The sequence below is a fragment of the Hippoglossus stenolepis genome, chromosome 23 (genome assembly GCF_022539355.2).
Source record: "Hippoglossus stenolepis isolate QCI-W04-F060 chromosome 23, HSTE1.2, whole genome shotgun sequence".
In the NCBI taxonomy this organism is placed as follows: Eukaryota; Metazoa; Chordata; class Actinopteri; order Pleuronectiformes; family Pleuronectidae; genus Hippoglossus; species Hippoglossus stenolepis.
The window spans coordinates 5,586,496-5,604,708 of NC_061505.1; the positions used below are offsets into that span (position 1 = coordinate 5,586,496).

Here is an 18,213-nt window from a genome sequence, read left to right on the forward strand (position 1 = left end):
CTGCGCCCATGAATGCACAAATGCGCTAACTCTATGATTAGAATATAAGGACATGAAACAAAGGGCAAGCAGCTGGCACATGAGGCATAATGAAAATAAAATGTTAATATGAATTTTTCATGGAGGAACCTGTGTGACACTTGCCGACGTGTGCATTTTCCAACTGCCATACATTATTCAACAAGAGCATGTGACCAGAGGTGGGGAAGTGTATTCTTACATTTCACTTGAGGAAAAGCTGGAATGGGAGGAAATCTACAAGTGAAGTAATGATATGATTAGATATAAATAAGTCAAAGATGGAAAATGGAGTCATTTTAAAACTTGAGATCCAGAATGGGGGCTAGTGTTGCTCTTAAATCTCGGATATGTTCATTGAACACCACAGTGTACAGAAGCAATATATATATTTATATATATATATACACATACTAAGGAGATTTACATGGTGTTAAAGAGCCTATAAGTATATTCATGGTTATAATATACAGCTGCAGAGAGCAGATGCAGCATTAAAATAGAAATAAAACATATAGAGAGCAATACTACATTGAAAAAAAAATCTATCTTAATGATGCATAATAAATCTGAAAGGGATGATGGTGAGATTATCATTAAACAACACTGATGTTTATCACTTTTTATATCATCATACAAGGAATTAATCATTTACTTATTATCCTAATGGTTTTACTCAAAGTAGTATTTCATTTCTACCAAACTGGAACTATCTGAGCGATGTGGCTGTGTAGTCGCTATAAAAAGTATAAAGATTACAATGTAATGTACAGGAAATTACAACAAATCTAAAATGCAACTGATCTATCATTAAGTATTAGAGAGTTGAGTAAAAAACTGCATGTTTAAGCATTTTTCATGTTTATTAACATATTCATACTGTACATAACAATTACTTTGATATGTCTTGTGCTAAAAAAAAATACTGCTAATAGCTATACGGTTCTATAACGGCTACAGATATAACAACATATTACAAATAAATAATTACACAGGAAGTTGCCCCCCACGTCATGTCTGAAAATACTGTTAACGGCCAGTGGGCTCTGAAACTAGCTCCTCTCTTTTGAATTAGATTATCACTGCACTCTTCCACACGTTTTAATTGTGTGTGTGAATGTTGGACCGCAATACTAGGATTCAAAATAAAAAATACAACAGATATATATATTTAACATGTGCAACTCCATTAAATAGCTTTTGCAGCATAAGTGCTAATAAGAAAATAAAGGTACATGATTTCCCATAAGAGTCAAATAAGAGGATAAAATAGCTTTTTGTTTTAAATAGTAACCGGAAAAGTACAAGAACGGAGCAAGCGTGTTGAGTATTTTGTGGAAACGTCTGAGCTCTGACAGCAGGACGTATTTATCTCAGACTTTAGAAGAGTGGTAAATAAATCACGCGTTGTAGTGCTTGGGTCAGCGTCGTGTCCAGCTGAGGTCTGCGTGACCTGCAACGTCTCCTGCACCTGGTTTCTCTCACATCCACTCGTGCATCAGCGCTGCTTTAATATATATATATATATATCTGAGCCCCAAAGCCGTCTTCAGGCTATGATCCCCCCCCCCACACGCACACACACACACCCCTGATAAAAGCAACTCACCTCGTCTCCATCTGCATTTGTCAGTCTCTAACACTTTTCTCTTTCTGCTCTCGGGCCCGTAATGTTTCCTCAACTGATCATAAAAGTACTTTTCTATCTCCTGCTTACTTCTCCTCCTGCCTCTCAATGCTCTTGGCAGTGCGGCCCGTCTTGTTCAGCACCAAGTTCAGCTCACTCAGCAGATTCGACGGCATCACACCCTCCCCGCCCAGAGATGGTCTTTTACCGGGCTTACAGATGCTCTTGGGGGGTAAAGGCAGAGCCAGGGGCTGCGGGCGCCTGGCCTGGGACGGAGAAGGAAGCCTCGGAGGTTGTCCGGCGTTCACAGAGGGTCTGGTGGGCAGTGCGTCTGGGGGCTTGAAGAGGGTATTAGGCTTTGGACAGTTGGCTGTGGTGCTCTTGTGAGGACCGGCCTCCTCTGTGTTGCCCTGGTTGCCTCCAGCAAGAGACGGCCTCCTGTCGCACTGCTGAAGTGAAGCAGAGGGAATTCAAAGTCAACTACGGAGCCCAGGGGCCAATTTTAACACGTTTAATGAAGGTAACAAGTGAATCCTTGTGGATTTTTGAGTTCTGAGTAAATCTTTTGAAACAGAAACACAGCCAGAAGCAACTTGGATGCATTATGCAATCATTAGGATGGCAAACTTGGAAACCTTCCATATCTAATCCTCACATTTTAGCCAAACAAAAATAATCACATTCTCACCTGTTTGCTGGAATTGAGGTTGTAAGGTGAAATCTTGCGTCCCTCAGCCACAGCTCCCCCTCTGGAGGATTTGTGATCTGCAGCGTCTTTTGTGTAAACGGTCTTTGAACAGAGGTCAGAACTGTACTGGAGACACACAGCCGACAACAGGAATGAGCAGCAGGCTACTTAAAAAAACTTTTTGGGAGTTAGGAGTAATAGTAATAGTGGATTTGGGGAATATGATACATACAGAAGTTATTCTTTTTGTGTCATCTATATTTTATTAGTTATTCTTGATCATTAACAACCGATAATAACGCCGACTCGTATTTAAAGAGGAAACAGGAAGCGCACGTCTCGTATAAACTACTGTTTCTGGCCAGACTAACACAAGTATCTTTGTAAACAAGGAAAAGTGGCAGAGTAATGACTTTCTATTCCATCGCCTGAGTTCTGATCTCTGGCTAAACTTTCTCTATAACAATGTCTCCTTTCATATCACCGTGACCCCCCCCCCCAACGACCTACAGAACCGTCTCTTTTTAACAAATCCTTATTTCATCACTGCCACAACCCGTCCTTGCACCTTTGCCCCCCCCGAACCCTCCAACACCAGCACCCAAACCACCTTGCTTCAAAATGAGGCCCCTCCATCGCCGGTTGCTATGGAAACTGTGGGAGCAGGATGCTCTCTAACAGGTAAGAGAGAGGAAATCAAGAACACTGAAGTGCTCTCGGCCGACTTTCTCATCTGCCCTTCCCACAAGCCCCCGTGTCCTTCCACAATCCCCCGTGTTGGAAGCTGACAATCCTGATATTTAGCGGATTTGGGAGGAGAATCCTAATGTTATTAGCCGGCTCCGGTCTGCTATAGATTTTCTTGATCCGAAGAGCAGGGAAAAGTCACCGAGCCGGCTGAAATAAACACCTCGTAACACTTGGAAACAACAGGCAAAAATTGGCTTCCCCCTTAAAATCAATCTCTCCCTGACAATGGTGCCCTTTTTTTCCTCGCTAACCCAAACGAAGGCACTAAAAGGCTTTTACAGTAAGCACCTGTGATAAACAACTCCGCGCTGCAGATGGTTTCCCATAAAGGAAGCCGAGCGGCGGGCTAATACTGATGAAATGTGCTGAGCGAACATTTCAGAAGCTTTGGAATCTTTTGTTTGATCTGTTACTTTGAGATTGAGCGAGCGTGACGTTCAACTTTAAGTCGTTTACGCACAAACAGAGCCGAGAGCGGACGCCAGCGTTCGGTCTAATGAGGGGACGAGACGGCTTTCCCGCAAAAATACAGCAGCAATGAGTGCGAGATTGAAAAACAATACAGAAACATGACACATCCGTCGCTGCTCCCCACTGTGTTTGCTTTGTCTTGCATTATTTATGTCATATGTGCTGTGTCAGCGACTGACAGTGACAACACTCGGCTGTGCCCGGGGGCTAAGTACCACAATGTGATTGTTCCAGTCGCCTTGACCTTATTCTCACAGCTTTTCCACATAAAATGATTTATGTTATTGCTGAGTGACCTCGAAAACTTTACACTTCTCCTCCTGTTTATGTATTTCATCTGCCTAACAGCACTGTGGAAACGGATGATTGGGGGGGAAATATGATTTATCGTATCTTTCCCTCTCCTTCCCCGAGATATGGATTGTAAAAAGATGATTTATTCTGACTGTAATCAAGCGTATTTTCCACATGGATAAGGAAAAAAGGGATGTTTCTGCAAAGGGTTTATCAAACTCGCTGATATTTTTGGGGTTTGCAACAGTAACGGGGTTAGAGGAAGAAGATGCACACGTTTCCCTGCGCTCCCAAAGTCACTGCGAGCTTCAGCTTCGACTCATTAAATGACTTCATCAGGCTTTCGCACGAGTGACTTCCTCGCTCTCACTCGAACGTCTCAGTTTGGCATCATCTTACCTTCATCCTGATTATGTCCGTCACCCAGCCGACCTGCGCCTCCCGCCTCTCGCAGCACAAATGCCTGAGGAGGGAACAGAGCTCACTCACATCAGCCGCTGATTTCCACCTTATTATCCCTTACATTCATTTTCAACAGGTGACCGGACGCCGTTTCTTTCTGAGGGGGACAGTTCATTGATCGCTTGGCGATGGGAGGGCCGGCCGCCATTAGCCGTGATTGCGTGAATCTGCAGGGGTGAAGTGCGCCTTTAACCGCGGTGATTAGTGCCACATGTAACAATCTAGGATGATGGCTTAAATAATACCTGTCACCGATTCAGGATGGTACAGTATTCTCTTTGATTTACAGCTATTTCTGGTGTCTGCTAATGTGGTCATTTTCTGTACTGTGCTTATATATGTATATAATAAAGCTCCCTGCACTTGGTCTGTACATGGAATAAAGCTGACAATGGAGTGTTTTTTATGCAAAACAATATTAATTTCACAGTTATACAATTTTTCTTTCATCTAAATTACAAAGACTGTAATCAAAGATAAATGTCGTGAAGTAGAAAGTGAACGGGATCTTTTGGTTTAATTATTGAATAGTGGGAGGAAGTGAAGTGTCTTTAAAGTGTATTTAAATGGCCTCAAATACAAAATGTACGAGTGTAGCTTGCTAGCCTTTCATTAGCAAACCTATAGGGCGCCCTTTAAGTAAAGTTAGTTTTACACGGCAGCTACCAATTTAGAAACATAAAAAGTCGACCATGATTTAGTTCCTGACTGTCGACCAGCAGCGGCCCAGCATGAGGCCACACGTCCCATTATTAAACTGCACTTTCGTCCCCATTAATAACCCACTTAGATCACAAAGTGCTTTCACTTCAACTTTTTTTTCCACTTCTGTTATTAGAGATATTTTGAAGTGGAAAGTGCAGAGGTCACACTCATCAGTGGTTGAACTGGAGCTCTGCTGCGTGGCACTCACCATTGTTGTTTGTCAGAGTAGACCGTGAAGCCCCAGCTGTTGAAACAAGAAGGACGTGGGTCAGATCTGAACTCTTATTGTTTTATTGCTCCTGCAAACTGATGAAACACGTGCACATATAAACAAGTACACGTGGAACAACTTAGAAGTATTAAACACACTTAGAAAGTAATGTTAAAGAAAGCAGCAGGTCAAAACCTTTTTCATTAAAATGCAGAGGAACAGAAATATCTAAGAAATGCTGGGTTCTAAATAGCTGAATTAATTAAGTTATCCGTTGCAGTTTCAGCCCACATGTTGACGCACGTGCATGCTCTGGGCTCAACTGTACAATACACTGAGCGAGTGCCTTTAACCTATAAGGTTTAAAGTACAGTTTCTTGGGAGAGTTGCAAAAGAAACAGAATCTCTCAAACTTACTTTTGCAAGTGGGATAATTGCTGGAGCATAATTGAGTCCGCAATGAACACTGTTAATTGTGTGATGCTGATAAATAAGCAGAACGACCCCCTTCCCACATAAGTACAAGATATTTCCACACTAATAAGTGCACATATGTGCCTGTTTGCATGAATTAACCTGCACAGAGGCACAACACGGTGGAAAGACCGCCTCCCGGGAGGATACACCTTGGCCCGAAAATCCTTTGCAGCCGTGGTTGAACGGGAGCTGAGAAGTGGGGGAAGAACAAAGCCAGAGAGGGGGCAGAGGCGGAGAGCCCGCAGCCTGGAGCACCACTCCTGTGAGTTAAGGCAGCCGATCCCGACCCCGCAGACAGACAGACCTCTGCCTAATGAGATACTGGAGCGCTGCCTCTCCTGACCCTCCCGCCATGACTCTCCGCTCTCCTCAGCACTCTGTCTTTATTCCTTTATTCGCCGTATGACTTCTCCCACAGCCCACTCAACGGCATATCTATGATACCAGGCTGTATCATTTCTTTCCTTCTGTCCCCCTTTCCCCTCTCGTGCTTCATCTCCCTCTTCTTCTCTCTTATCCACTTTTTCTCCCCCCTGAAGGGCCGAGCGGTGCAGACAGACGCTCGCCGGACTCATTTTTCACGCTTCGCCGGACTTGAAATTTCCGACATGGGGAAAATTATGAGGAATTGTAATTGGGGAACGTGAAATATAGGGGTTTGGCTCCTCGAGACGTTTCCTCTTTGTTTGACCAACAAGAGCTCCTGTGGGTTGGGCATGTGTCGTAAATTATAATAATGGAGGATCATTAAAATAAAACTGTGGCGGTAATATTTTCCAGCCGCGGAAGCAGAGCTAGATAATTTGTATTTGTTAGAATGTGATCAGTTCCATTACAGTGAAAAATACGATGGGGTCAGGGGTGTCCCCTGGTGGGGCGGGACTCTGAGGGGCGATACATCTTCGGGGACTAATAGCATGAACTGCTGCACATGTGCACCCGGTCAGAGACACATGGAATAAACACAGCGATCAAATAAAAATAATAATAAATAATCACTAGCTCATCTTAATAAAACATAGGGGTTGATTTGCTACGAATGTGCAGCAGCTGCTTTGGGTCCTAATGGTTATTATGAAGCTGCAACAAAGTTATGCACTAAAAAAGGATTATGAAAAGATTTGTCTGTTTTATTGCAATATTTATGGCACCACAAAATATGCACAGAGGAAAAAGAAATTTTAACAAATGGCCACTAAAAGCAGAAACATAATTGTTGACTGGTCTAATAGAAGCAGAGGCCCTGAACCACGAAGCAGGATTTGAGGTTAGTGAGGTAAATACAGGATTTTAATGTCTCACCATAGACAGACAGAGGGAGGAAGTAACCAAGTTATTAACCCAGAGATATTTCCTTTCTTTTTGGGTTTATATTTTTGCGTCTGTCGCCTACAAACACCTCCCGATCAAAACAGCCTAAATACTGACCAATCCAAAACACTGGAGAACTCAGAGTCATCCTTCCTACAGGATCCTCACAGGGACAAAAGAGTTCACCCTCAGGTGACAAATAATAAAGAGTAATATAGTTCGGTGGAATCAGTTCTGTTGTTTCAGACTTTCCATGTGTCCACACGCCTCCAACAAAGAGGGAAGGTTTATCACGCTGAATAAATACATAATAGCTTCATTTTAATTTCACAGATTCCTAAAAGTGTTGGTGCTTTTACACCTTAAGTCTGACACTGCAGCTCAAAATAACGTGAACATGTGGTGATAATTGAAAACTACACCTTCGGATGTCTTTTATTAGAGGAACGATCCACACACTGTTTCATATTTCCCATGATTATAAATGGTGGCGCCTGACGACTCTTGCTCAATGTCCGCTGGGATTGGCTCCAGCCCCCCCGAGACCCTCAAGGGATAAGCAATACAGGTAATCAGATTAATAATAAGAATTCCTGTATCTTCTTACAGCATATTAAGTTTTCTAGTTTATGTTCTGTTCAAGTTATGTCATCACATTGTTTGCGTTTGACTTCTGGATGTTGCTTTTAACTGAATTTACCTGCTGTTACAAGCGTTTCCTGTCATTAGGAATAAAGCACTTAATTTATGCTCGTGACAACGTTGTAATTAACAGCTGAGCCTCTTCCACGTGAAGGCACTCGTAGCAGATAAGACAAACTCAGAGCAGAAAAGCCCAGGTTATCCAGGACGTTGGCTCAGTGAAGCCAGACAATGAAGAGTCCTGGATATTTCTCCGTAGGTCAGGCCCAGAATCTGAAGTACTGTTGACATAATTTGGTTTTATAAAACATTTTCACTTCATGGAAGTATGTGAAAGTACTTTGTATATCTTAGGAACAATAGTTTCTGCATAACAAACCCCCCAACACGAGTTCCACTTACTAGCCTCGTCCATGGCCGACTGAGTTGCCAAGGTAATAATGGAGCAAAAAAACAGATGATAAATGGACCTGGAGTTATGACCTTTGCGTCAATTTACTGTTTCCACGAATTTATTTGCCTTCACGTGCGTAAAAAAGAAAATAAGAAAAGTTAAACCTCCTTTTAATTCAGTCGCTGACCTTCATGTTGAGCTGAAAGCACTTTCCTCTCGCTCACGTTGCCTTTATCTCTCGCAGTGAAAAGGAGGGAATAGTTGAAATTTCCAGCTACATTATTATTTATAATATTAATTCCACGCCTAAAACAGCTCAGTAGCACATTCAAATCGAGTCCAATGTAACTGAAATCATTTATATCAACAGTATTAGAGGAAACTGAAAATGTGACCATGCAAACCACTTCGCCAGAATAGTCCGTTTTGGTAGTTTTAGGAAATCTACTGCTGATTTGAATCCCAACTTCATTTACATACATTCAGATTTAAGAGAGAAAGAAACACACACACACACGAGAGGTTTATTATTCATATGAGCACAGTTTACCTGGTCGGGGGTTTCAGCTTTTTCCTCAGGCCCAGGTAACATTTCACAGATTTGAGTGGGATTGCTTTCTCTGCTTTAGTGCTCTGCAAGAAAAAAAAAAACAATTGAATATTTTTGGATGAATAAATCAAGGGGAAAGAACGGGAAAAAAAAAAAACTGGCGAGAATCACATTACACTCGACCAAACTAAATAAACCGAGATGAAGCAAAAAGCCAACAAATGATCTGTGCCATTTCAGAAAAGCGTCACGACACGACAATCAATTTGAATCATTACCAGGAGGAGGAAAAACACACGTCTCCTTCCAAGCAAACAAAGACAGAAAGTGGGAAAAGAAGAAAGCAAACTAAATCAAAGTTAAAGCCTCTGACACCTACACACCGCCGCCCGCCGCCCCGTCCCTGCTCCTTCCAACGTAATTTGCGCTAAGTATAGAGCGAGCAATAATTGTACAGGCCAAAGAATATCCATTAAAATTTCACTTACACGTCTAATTTCCTTTGCATTCATGCAGTAATTAAGCGTATTCTTGTGCAACTTGATATCAAAAATAAAGCTTTCAGTGAAACCCCCTCAAAATACCCCCCTTACTGCACCTCCATCAATTATTAACACTCCTTCTCACTCCTTTACGAATCCCTTGTTTCAACTGCAGAAATGTGTTGAGAAGAAAAGGGCTCCAGGGAACACACTGTGTTCTTCCCTTCTCAAAAGAGAGTGGGAAGTCCACCGCCACGAGTGCGCTTTATATTCCTCCTTCATTCCAAGATTTGGACGGACACGTCGCCAGGGACATGAAGCGGAGAGTTTGGGCGGAGTTCAATCTCCGCGGTTTGCAGCCATGCGGGCTCCGTTTTAACACACTCTGCTTTTCCTAAGCAGCTCCATAACCTTTGAGATTCCCTGGTGGCGCGAGGCGTGCTCTGTTCGCCAGGTACTCTTGTGTTTGCATGCGAGAGCCAACACGGTGGCGGGTGTGTGTTTGTAGATGTGACAGTGGATTCAGCCCCCCGAAAAATAAAAAAAAGTCCACTTGCTTTGATATCTCTGTAGAGCAGCAGCTTCTCTGCACACAGCACGACGTGTTTGTCCTGGAATTTGTGCCCCGACAGCAGTTTGGTGGAGCCGTCATTGAACTTCAGAGGGTCGCCTCTCACGAACTGCTTGAGGTCTTCTGGAAAACACAATGAAAACTCCATCAATCTATTACAGGTCATTAATGAAGCAGAAATACCAACAGCTGTTTCTAGATGTTCAATGTGGCGTTTTCAGTTTTATATGATTTGAAGATGTAAAAACTGGTTCTGTGAACTTGTCTTGGACAAACATCTAATATTTTCTGACACTGTATCCACCAGTGGGCCCAACCTGATGTATCCCACAGCCTGACTGATGAACTTACTGTAAGTACGACTTCATCAACTTTAAAGTATTCATTTCTCATTTCAAATAACTGAAACTATATAACATTTATCAATGCAACAAAAATGCAGATCTGGTTATTTCACTTTAGTAAAATCACATCAGTCCCATTTAGCTAACTAGTAATACCCTGTTTATATTTCTGATGCTTATCAATTACTTGTAGCTAATGGACACTATTTCAACCTTTTACTTTAAGCCCAGAAGTTTATACTTTAATTGTTTTAATTGTTTATGCTAATTATTACGATCATCAAACTATTGTGACCCTTTTCCATTTCTCACTTGTAATGTTTACCCATTACTTTGAGCACATTGTTGGAACTTCTCACAATGTTTTCTACGTAGAATTAATGAATTCTTCAAAACACACAGTACTGAGGCGCTACAGGTACATCAATGTGATAAAATACATATATTTGTTTTCATCAGTTCTAATTTATTTAATTAGTAGAGTTACCTCATGATCTTTCCATTCAATATGTAAATTTTGTTTGGTGAAGTACAGGTACGGGGTAAACAACTAACAGAGGAATCAACAGATTGATGTATAATGAAATCAAACAGTTGTTGTGCTACAATGAACAATGACAACACACACACGCGCTTTCCTTAAAGTTTAACCAAAGGATGCAGTTTTTAATGGCTTCGTACCATCGGGGGAATACTTTACCTTTCCCGTCAGCGCCACTTTTAGCCGCTGCAAACTTCTTTATGACGAGAAAAGCCGAACTAGGGAAGTCCAAGGAACTCCACTCCAACACCTGCTCAAGGATCTTCTCACTGTGGTGCAGCGGTCGCTCTGTTAGGAATAAAATACACCGGGTCAGAGGGAGGGGGAACGATCGGTGGCTAAGAGTCAACCACCCACAGCCGAGCCGCTCCGTCCTCTGGTCAAACACGGATTATAAATGCACGAAGCACAATCACAGCCTCTTATCACAAATCCCGTGACTAAACCTACTTAACCAAATACCAAAATGATGTTGTTGTTCTCCCCCGTTTCCATCACAAAGTAGTTTAATTTATCTCCCGCACATCAGGAGCTGATTATAAAAACACACTCATGTGCAAAATAGACCTATTATCTCGTCCTAATTGGTGAACAGGGTACATGCTATCAGCTGAAAGAAAAAAAACGGAGATAATTTGTGTACCGCCACCCCTGCTCTGATGCCCCCATCTCCACCCTCCCCTGCTTTTTCATAACCGACGGAGGTAAAAAGAGCCACAATGGCATAACTTATTCATAACGGTGGGCTTATCTCCCCTCTGGAATCTCTGCAGACCAAGGCCATGGAATTAGTTCCTCATTTCCCAACAAATATTGGCTCCCCTTTCCTGCCTATTGTCCTCGATAACGGTGTTTATCTGCAGCTGTCCCCACAAAATGGCTAATTAAGGCACTTCCCCCCTCCCTTCTTTATGGTTTTATGAGCAAAACCTGTCACGCTACCACCTTCAAAATAGCTCGACTGTTTACTCTTCCGCAGACATATTGTCTTGGCATGGAAAATATGCTGAAACGACAGCAAATATATTCAGTATTCAACACGCCTTCACTTTTCGGAGGAGGACGGCGTGCCCTCTGCAACTTTGCTGGGAGAAAAACAAACATAAGACTGCGGCGTAAAACTCCCAGTGAACTGATGAAACGTGCGCGGGGACCGCCAGCTAAGCAACTTCGCGACAAAGCTCAACTTTGGCCCCCCCCCCCTTTTGCCCGCTGCTTCCCGCGCGGTGATCAAATGCGGGTGTGCGAGGCTGGAGGTGCCGTCGGTGCATATTAATGCAAGATGAGGTCGATCATGCAAGGTGGATTAAGGTAATACATGACATATGATGGTAAAGATGATTAATTCATGTGCATATCATCTCAAATCGACGACGCTTGGCTAATTTCTCAGTGTGCTTCCATGTTCACGGAGACTGGTTCGTTAAGAGATGGCGTTCTCTTCGAATCACGAGGTCCTCCGATGAGAGGAAGTGGGATCTTTGTATGTGTTTGCATGAGAATTAGAGATTGCATGATTTTTATGGAGTAAGAAATTATTAGATATACTTTAGAGGAAAGTTTGGGAGGAACGCCTCTTTATTTAATGTATAAATTAGTTTTTTACTCTGTAATCCCTTAAACTGCTCATCAGAAAACACATTGATTCCTGCAACAGGTGTCTAATAACGTGCTGAGTACACATCTCATGGTACATTTTCCCATGATGCATCACAATTCATTTGAGTTAAGAGCCACAGATTACAGTAATTAAAGATGTGGTGGAATAAAAAACTTAATTTCAATGAGTATATAAATACTTGACAAAATAAAAGAGTGGCCATTCTTCTGTACAATTGCTTGTTTCTAATTCAAATTAGTGTCACATGATCGTATTCTTAAGAAAAGTTGACAGTAGCAACAAGACCTAACAAAACTTTATTTGCTTGTGAACCTTTGAAGTGAAGAAACTTTGAAGCATCACAAGGTTTGAAGTGAAGTAAGCAGGATAAAGAGTGATCTTCCCTTCTCCGACTTTGGAGGCATGAGAGAGAGTTTTGCAATACAAACGCAAAAGATAAGAGAAAAATCTGAAAAAAATCAAATAAAAAAATAATATGTGCACTAAAAATATATTTCTTAATTCCTTATTTTGTTAATCCTCTCTGAGAATTATCTTGCGTATGCTCGGAGGTCTTCAGGGGTCAGCCCGAACCGTAAGTTGTCGGAGCAATTAGATGTGTAATCGGTGCTGATTGGGTAAAGTATTGTGTCTTCAGACTATTTTGTGAAAAGAATCAGTATCATGAGGCGAATGGAGGGGGGGGGCGCGGCGGGCGCGGCGGGAGCTCTTTAATTGGAAAATCCTTCGTACCTAGCTCTCCATTCTCGATGACTTCAAAGGTGGTCCAGAAGTCGTCAGCGCTGAAGGCGACGTTCCTCGTGCTCAACGCGGTTTCCACGAGCTCCGAGGACCTCATGCTGGGAGAGACCTGCAGCGAACAACAACAGATATCAAACATCTAGAATCTAAAAAGCTGAGATCATAAGCAGCCTGATCGATTCCTCTGCCTTCAACTCTTCCTTTGAGGAGCCGATCGCATTTATTGCGGATATTTGACCCGCAGCCATGTACACGGTGCACTGATTAAATGCTAACTCCTCCGTCATTACCTGAACAGGATTGAACCAAGCAAATGTTCGGCCTTATTCCACAGAGGGGAAGCGGAGTAATAAAGTCAAACCGCGCTGCCGAGCAATCCTCTTTAACCCCGTCCCTATTCAACCTGCAGCGACCCGCGTGCCTCGTAAAATGTGATTACTCACACAATTAAATCAGACATTTCTTTGATTAGTTTGCTTTTGATTTATTTCGCCGGTGATAATCCCCCCCCGGGTTAAACCACAAATAAATGTCTCGGCCCTATTCTATCAACCTCTCCCCACCTCTCGTTCCCGCCCGCCCTCATCCCATCCCTCACTCTTTCCTCATCCCGCGCTCCATCCCCGCCTCCCGCGCTCTTATTTCACCTCCCCACCTAAGGGGCCTTCGGGAAAGCGGGCGTACGCGGAGAGGCACATGCCCGCACCGAGAGTACGGACGCACACTTGCAGACACACACTTATACCTTGATTAAACAGCAGTTCTCTGGCGCTCTCTTTTCCAGGTACACCTCGAAGATCAAGTCCCCAGCTGGAGAGAACTGAGAGAGTAAAAGGAAGAAAAAAAAAGAGAAAGAGATCAGTCGAATTACAAAACACAATGCAGCTGGATTAATTGGCTTTTCTTCTGAATTCCTGGCTCCAGTGTGGCAGGAATCCAAATGGAGAAAAAGTGCGAGAAATGTTTGGAGGATTGGTGGAAAGTAAAAGGTCGTTGTCGGCGCTGGAGGCAAAGTGAAACCCAGCAGCGATAATGGAATGCAAAACCCCGACTAAATAAAGAGAACACGTGTGAGACAGAAGCACTGGAGAGGTGGAAGCGCGTGTTTCACCTGCACTGAGACTGAAAGGCTTTCCACAGGTGTTAACTTTAAGTGTGATGTCAGTTTAAAAATGTTTTGGAGACACGCACGCCTCGAAAAATGCTCACGGTCGATTACAGAACGTGGAGGAGGACTTCTGAACCTTAGTGGCAGTAAACCTTAAAAGTTAAACCATCAATACACTGAAATTGCTTCCTTGAGAATGACTGATAGTTATTGAAAGGTTATCGAGTTAAAAAAAAGAGATTATCCTCCTTAAATGTTGATTTTCTTCACTTCCAGATAATTGGCACAGATGAATCTAATTTTCTAACTAAATGTAACCTCTGTAAGACTCAAACTTACTACCAGACATTCAGGGTAAATTCTCAGTAAAAGTACAAATCAACAAATATTTCTCTTCCAATTAAAACATAACCTTTTTCGTGACATTGTAAGCAAGTGAGTGAAACTGTAATTTAATGTAAAACCAAGTTCAAATAGCTGGTAGACCGAGGTGAGTGTTAGGCCATCGCTCGAAAACGAACAACTAAGTGAACAGGAAACGGTTCCTCTGGCGATCTGGACGTTACAGTTACTTTTACCTTTTCCATTTTAACGTGCGGGTGAACAGAAGTCCATTATTGGCTTCATCAGGGAGAACTATCGCATGATTAGAGGGAGGAGGCCACTTCTGACTCGCTTGGCCCCGAAAGGACACAGAAATTACAGCCATTCAAACCGGCCAGAGCTGGGATTGTGAAAATGTCACGGACGGACACGGGGACGAAAGCGTGGTTTGCTCGGCACACTCTCCGTCTTTCCATTTCATTGTTATGTGATGGGAGTAAGACCGGGCACACTTTACAAACGTGGTGTTTGTCGAGTCAAAAAGACGGACAGGAAATAACCATACTTTGTGGAGAAGCAAGAAAATGTGTGTGAAATGTTTTTTTTCTTCTTTTACAGCTGCCAAAGACAAACCCTCCCTGCACTCAGCCTGGCTGTAAATGCACGTATTGATTTTGAAGTGCCACTCCTAACGTACAAGGCATGATATTGCCTTACACCTCATTATATCACTGATTTATTTACTCCCCCCCCAAGTCGAGCGGCTCGCAGGGTCCGTGTCATTCTCTGCCTCGCCAAGGAAGCGGATGAGGTCTGAACTCTCACCTGCAGGGGCCGACACCTCGGAAACAAGCTTCCTGTAGATGTCAACAGCGCAGTCTTGATATTCAGGTGCAGAGCCAAGAACCGATTGTTGGACAAAGCTGTGACCTGCACCTCAACCTCCCACCTCCTTGGTTTGGTAACAACCACATTCTGCAGGCCCTGTTACCGGCGCTGCTTTTACATCCACCAGCAATGATTGGTTTGGCAGGGGTGAAAATTGGAGCGACCGTAATGGAGACAAATGCTCCAGCGATTGGGCGTATGACGGAGCCTTTGGCAGAGATATCAAGGAGACATTCGGGGAAAAAGCTTCGTGTGCTTCAGATAAAAAAAAGAAACTCAGTGTTCAGAGGAAGTCTGGAGTCTAAGAAAGGAAGCTACTGGCAACGGGAACAAACAGGGTGAAGTTATTATGTGGTTTGTCCTCGTTGGACAATGCTGAAAGAAGAGAAGGGACTGAGAGAAGATAGCACAGCCTCACCAAACCTCTAGAACTGGAACTGTAGACTCCATTTGTTATTAATCAGTCAAATAAGAAAATGTAATTTTGCTCTATTTTTAACAACCTCGACCCAAAAAGCTGAACTTTACATTATTCCGACGTCTCAATTACATAGAAAAGCTTCTGATGTAACGTTTTAACATAATGTCTCATATAAACCTGAACCCCAGACCAATAAACGCAGACTTTATATTTCTTAAACTATCCCTAAAATAAGGTTCGGGAAATCTTAACTCTAAATGAAAAAGAAAGTCCAAGCTTTTTTGTTGTTGACCAAAGTTGTCCAAGATGCAAAATTCAAATTTTCACGTCCGACAGCTTTATAATAGCATTTGGTTTCCCACTGAGTAACCCTCCTGCCCCACAGCGGCGGACATGTTCTAAATGTCAACGGACAAGGAGAGGAAGGGGGCGTCGACAACTTACTTCAGAATCCAACAACAGCAGCAGCAGCGGCGTGTGATTTTTTTTTTTTCACCAGTTATCTAAGCCGAATGTTTTCCTCGGCTGAGGCGTCCAGGCGTAAACCTGGCGTAAAGGTTAACAGGAACAAAGCCCTTTTTCCTCACCCGCCTCGCCTCCTCCGCCGCCTTCCCCATACAACCCCCGACCTTCGGTTGTTGCCAGAAAAATTGATGATTTGAGAGACCCAGACGCACGCAGGCAAATCAATACGAGCAGACACACAAACCCACACAAGCAGCCCCATCGCCCGCAGGTGATTTCCATTCGGGTTCCGCGGGTTAGACTCACCGTGGTGTCCTTCTTGTCGTTCCAGCGTGTGATGAAGCTATTCTCTCTCTCCATCTGTTGCACCTGGTCTTCATTGACCTGTTGGAAACGGCACAAAAACACACACACACACACACACTTTAATTCAAACTCCAGCTAAAAAAGAAACTTTCTGATCCAGTAAACAACACTGAGCCATCTTGATGGAATTATAAAACCACTTCTGGTAATAATATAAACTCCAGCGCTTTAAATACGACACACACGGAACGGTATCGTAAACAGGCTGTGGAATTGGGTCGTTCAAGCCGACACTTTTCTGAAATGCATTCGGAAGGAGGAACTTAGCTGTGAGGCGTTTTGTGAATTCGCTTCTCTTTCACAAAACTCTGTGTGGGAAATGACTTTTTTTGTATTTTTGATTCCAACTTATTCTTTTTTTTAACATCATTATCATTTTCAGAGAACAATTTGCTTTGTTCGAGAATATATACGAATGGCAGAGAAGATTGGGAGGAGAGAGGAAAAAAATACCCAACAAATGTGTGTGTGTGTTTAGGGCTGATAATAGGCCCCGTCCACGGCATCCAGCGCGGAGCCCGAGCCGTAATTAGCGAGACGTCTCACTCGTTTTATGTCACAGCGTTTCCACCGCTATTGGGCTCACACTCGGTTGAGCTTACTGGCTATTTGTCATGCGAGCGGCGGCGTCCCCGAAACCGATTTGGAGTGAATGCGCCTGCTTTGACGTCAGGACAAGAGGGATCCGGGCGTTCCGCCGGGAATTAGCGGCTCCTGCGTGTCCCATAATCCAGGCAGCTCTCCAAGGGTAACATTGATCCCCACACCCCCGCCCATCCACACACATCAGCAAAGTCAAGTCTATTGTGGAGATTTGGCAACAACAGTTCTTCTCCTCAGATGGTTGAAGTATAGGAGTGTAAATAATGCCTGGTTTAGATTCTGTGTGCATTATAGTGATATCTAAATGCTTTTGTCAATTATTGATCATTGATTGGAATGCAATGCAAATGATATTGATGTACTGGATGGATGGAAGATGGATAAGCTTTATATTGAGGCGAAAAAACCAGACGTAGGGAGAATAAAATCAGATTTTTCCAATGTTATATTTTTCTCTTTTTCAAAATGGCTCCTCACATATAGAACAGAGTCATAAACCTTCTTCCCCCTCAAGCGCAAGATGTCCCGGACAAGAGTCTAGGTGTTCTCGGTGACCTGTTTTCTTTTTTAATAAAATCTGTTTTCTGGAAATGTGTTCCATCTGTCAGCAAAGACACTGCTGTCAATATCGGGCTGTTGATTCTGAAAGTTTCAAGTATACCAACTTTTTAGAATATATATATATATATATATATATGGAATAAAAATGTAATGTTATCTAACTTTCAGGTGGAGGATATAACCACGTTCCGTTCAGCCTCATTGTTTCCCAATCAGCTCCTCTCCACTCGGAGTGCTGTCAAACGGCGGGGAAAGGAGGATACAGCAGTTCATCAGGACTTACATTGAAGAGTGGGATGTAGTTGTTGATGAGGTCGCGGACCACGCTACTTTCCTGAGGGGTTTGTCCCCGGGTCTGGAACAAGCAGGAGGAGAAAACGCTGGCCAGCTTCTCGCTCGGCATGCGGTTGAGGTGGGAGCACTGGTGAATCCTGAAGCACAGGGACGCATATTGTAACACTCACACTTGCGAGACCTAAGTCCAGATTCAACAAAGAGGCAATAAAGTCTTGTGCTTTGTATCGAGAACATGAAGCTGCTGAATGTCAACTGTCCGCTGTCGGTCCACGACCTTGAC

General features: G+C 43.1%; 1 protein-coding gene across 4 annotated transcripts in view; it reads right to left on the reverse strand.

The window, feature by feature from the left end:
- Positions 1–862: 862 nt before the first annotated feature.
- The window catches only part of arap2 (ArfGAP with RhoGAP domain, ankyrin repeat and PH domain 2), a 105,882-nt gene continuing 88,531 nt past the window's right edge, over positions 863–18,213 (reverse strand). The window contains exons 24-34 of one of the 4 annotated variants that reach the window (XM_035148358.2): positions 17,920–18,067; positions 16,413–16,490; positions 13,646–13,720; positions 12,892–13,009; positions 10,698–10,826; positions 9,640–9,776; positions 8,601–8,683; positions 5,224–5,259; positions 4,248–4,311; positions 2,334–2,459; positions 863–2,091 (exon numbers count right to left, since the gene is read on the reverse strand). In XM_035148358.2, coding sequence (XP_035004249.2) covers positions 1,732–2,091; positions 2,334–2,459; positions 4,248–4,311; positions 5,224–5,259; positions 8,601–8,683; positions 9,640–9,776; positions 10,698–10,826; positions 12,892–13,009; positions 13,646–13,720; positions 16,413–16,490; positions 17,920–18,067 — 1,354 coding nt within the window. In that variant the 3' untranslated portion in view covers positions 863–1,731. Of the gene's footprint in view, positions 2,095–2,333; positions 2,460–4,247; positions 4,312–5,223; positions 5,260–8,600; positions 8,684–9,639; positions 9,777–10,697; positions 10,827–12,891; positions 13,010–13,645; positions 13,721–16,412; positions 16,491–17,919; positions 18,068–18,213 lie in introns of all 4 variants that reach the window. The other 3 variants (XM_035148357.2, XM_035148356.2, XR_004694643.2) reach the window with 3 other exon arrangements.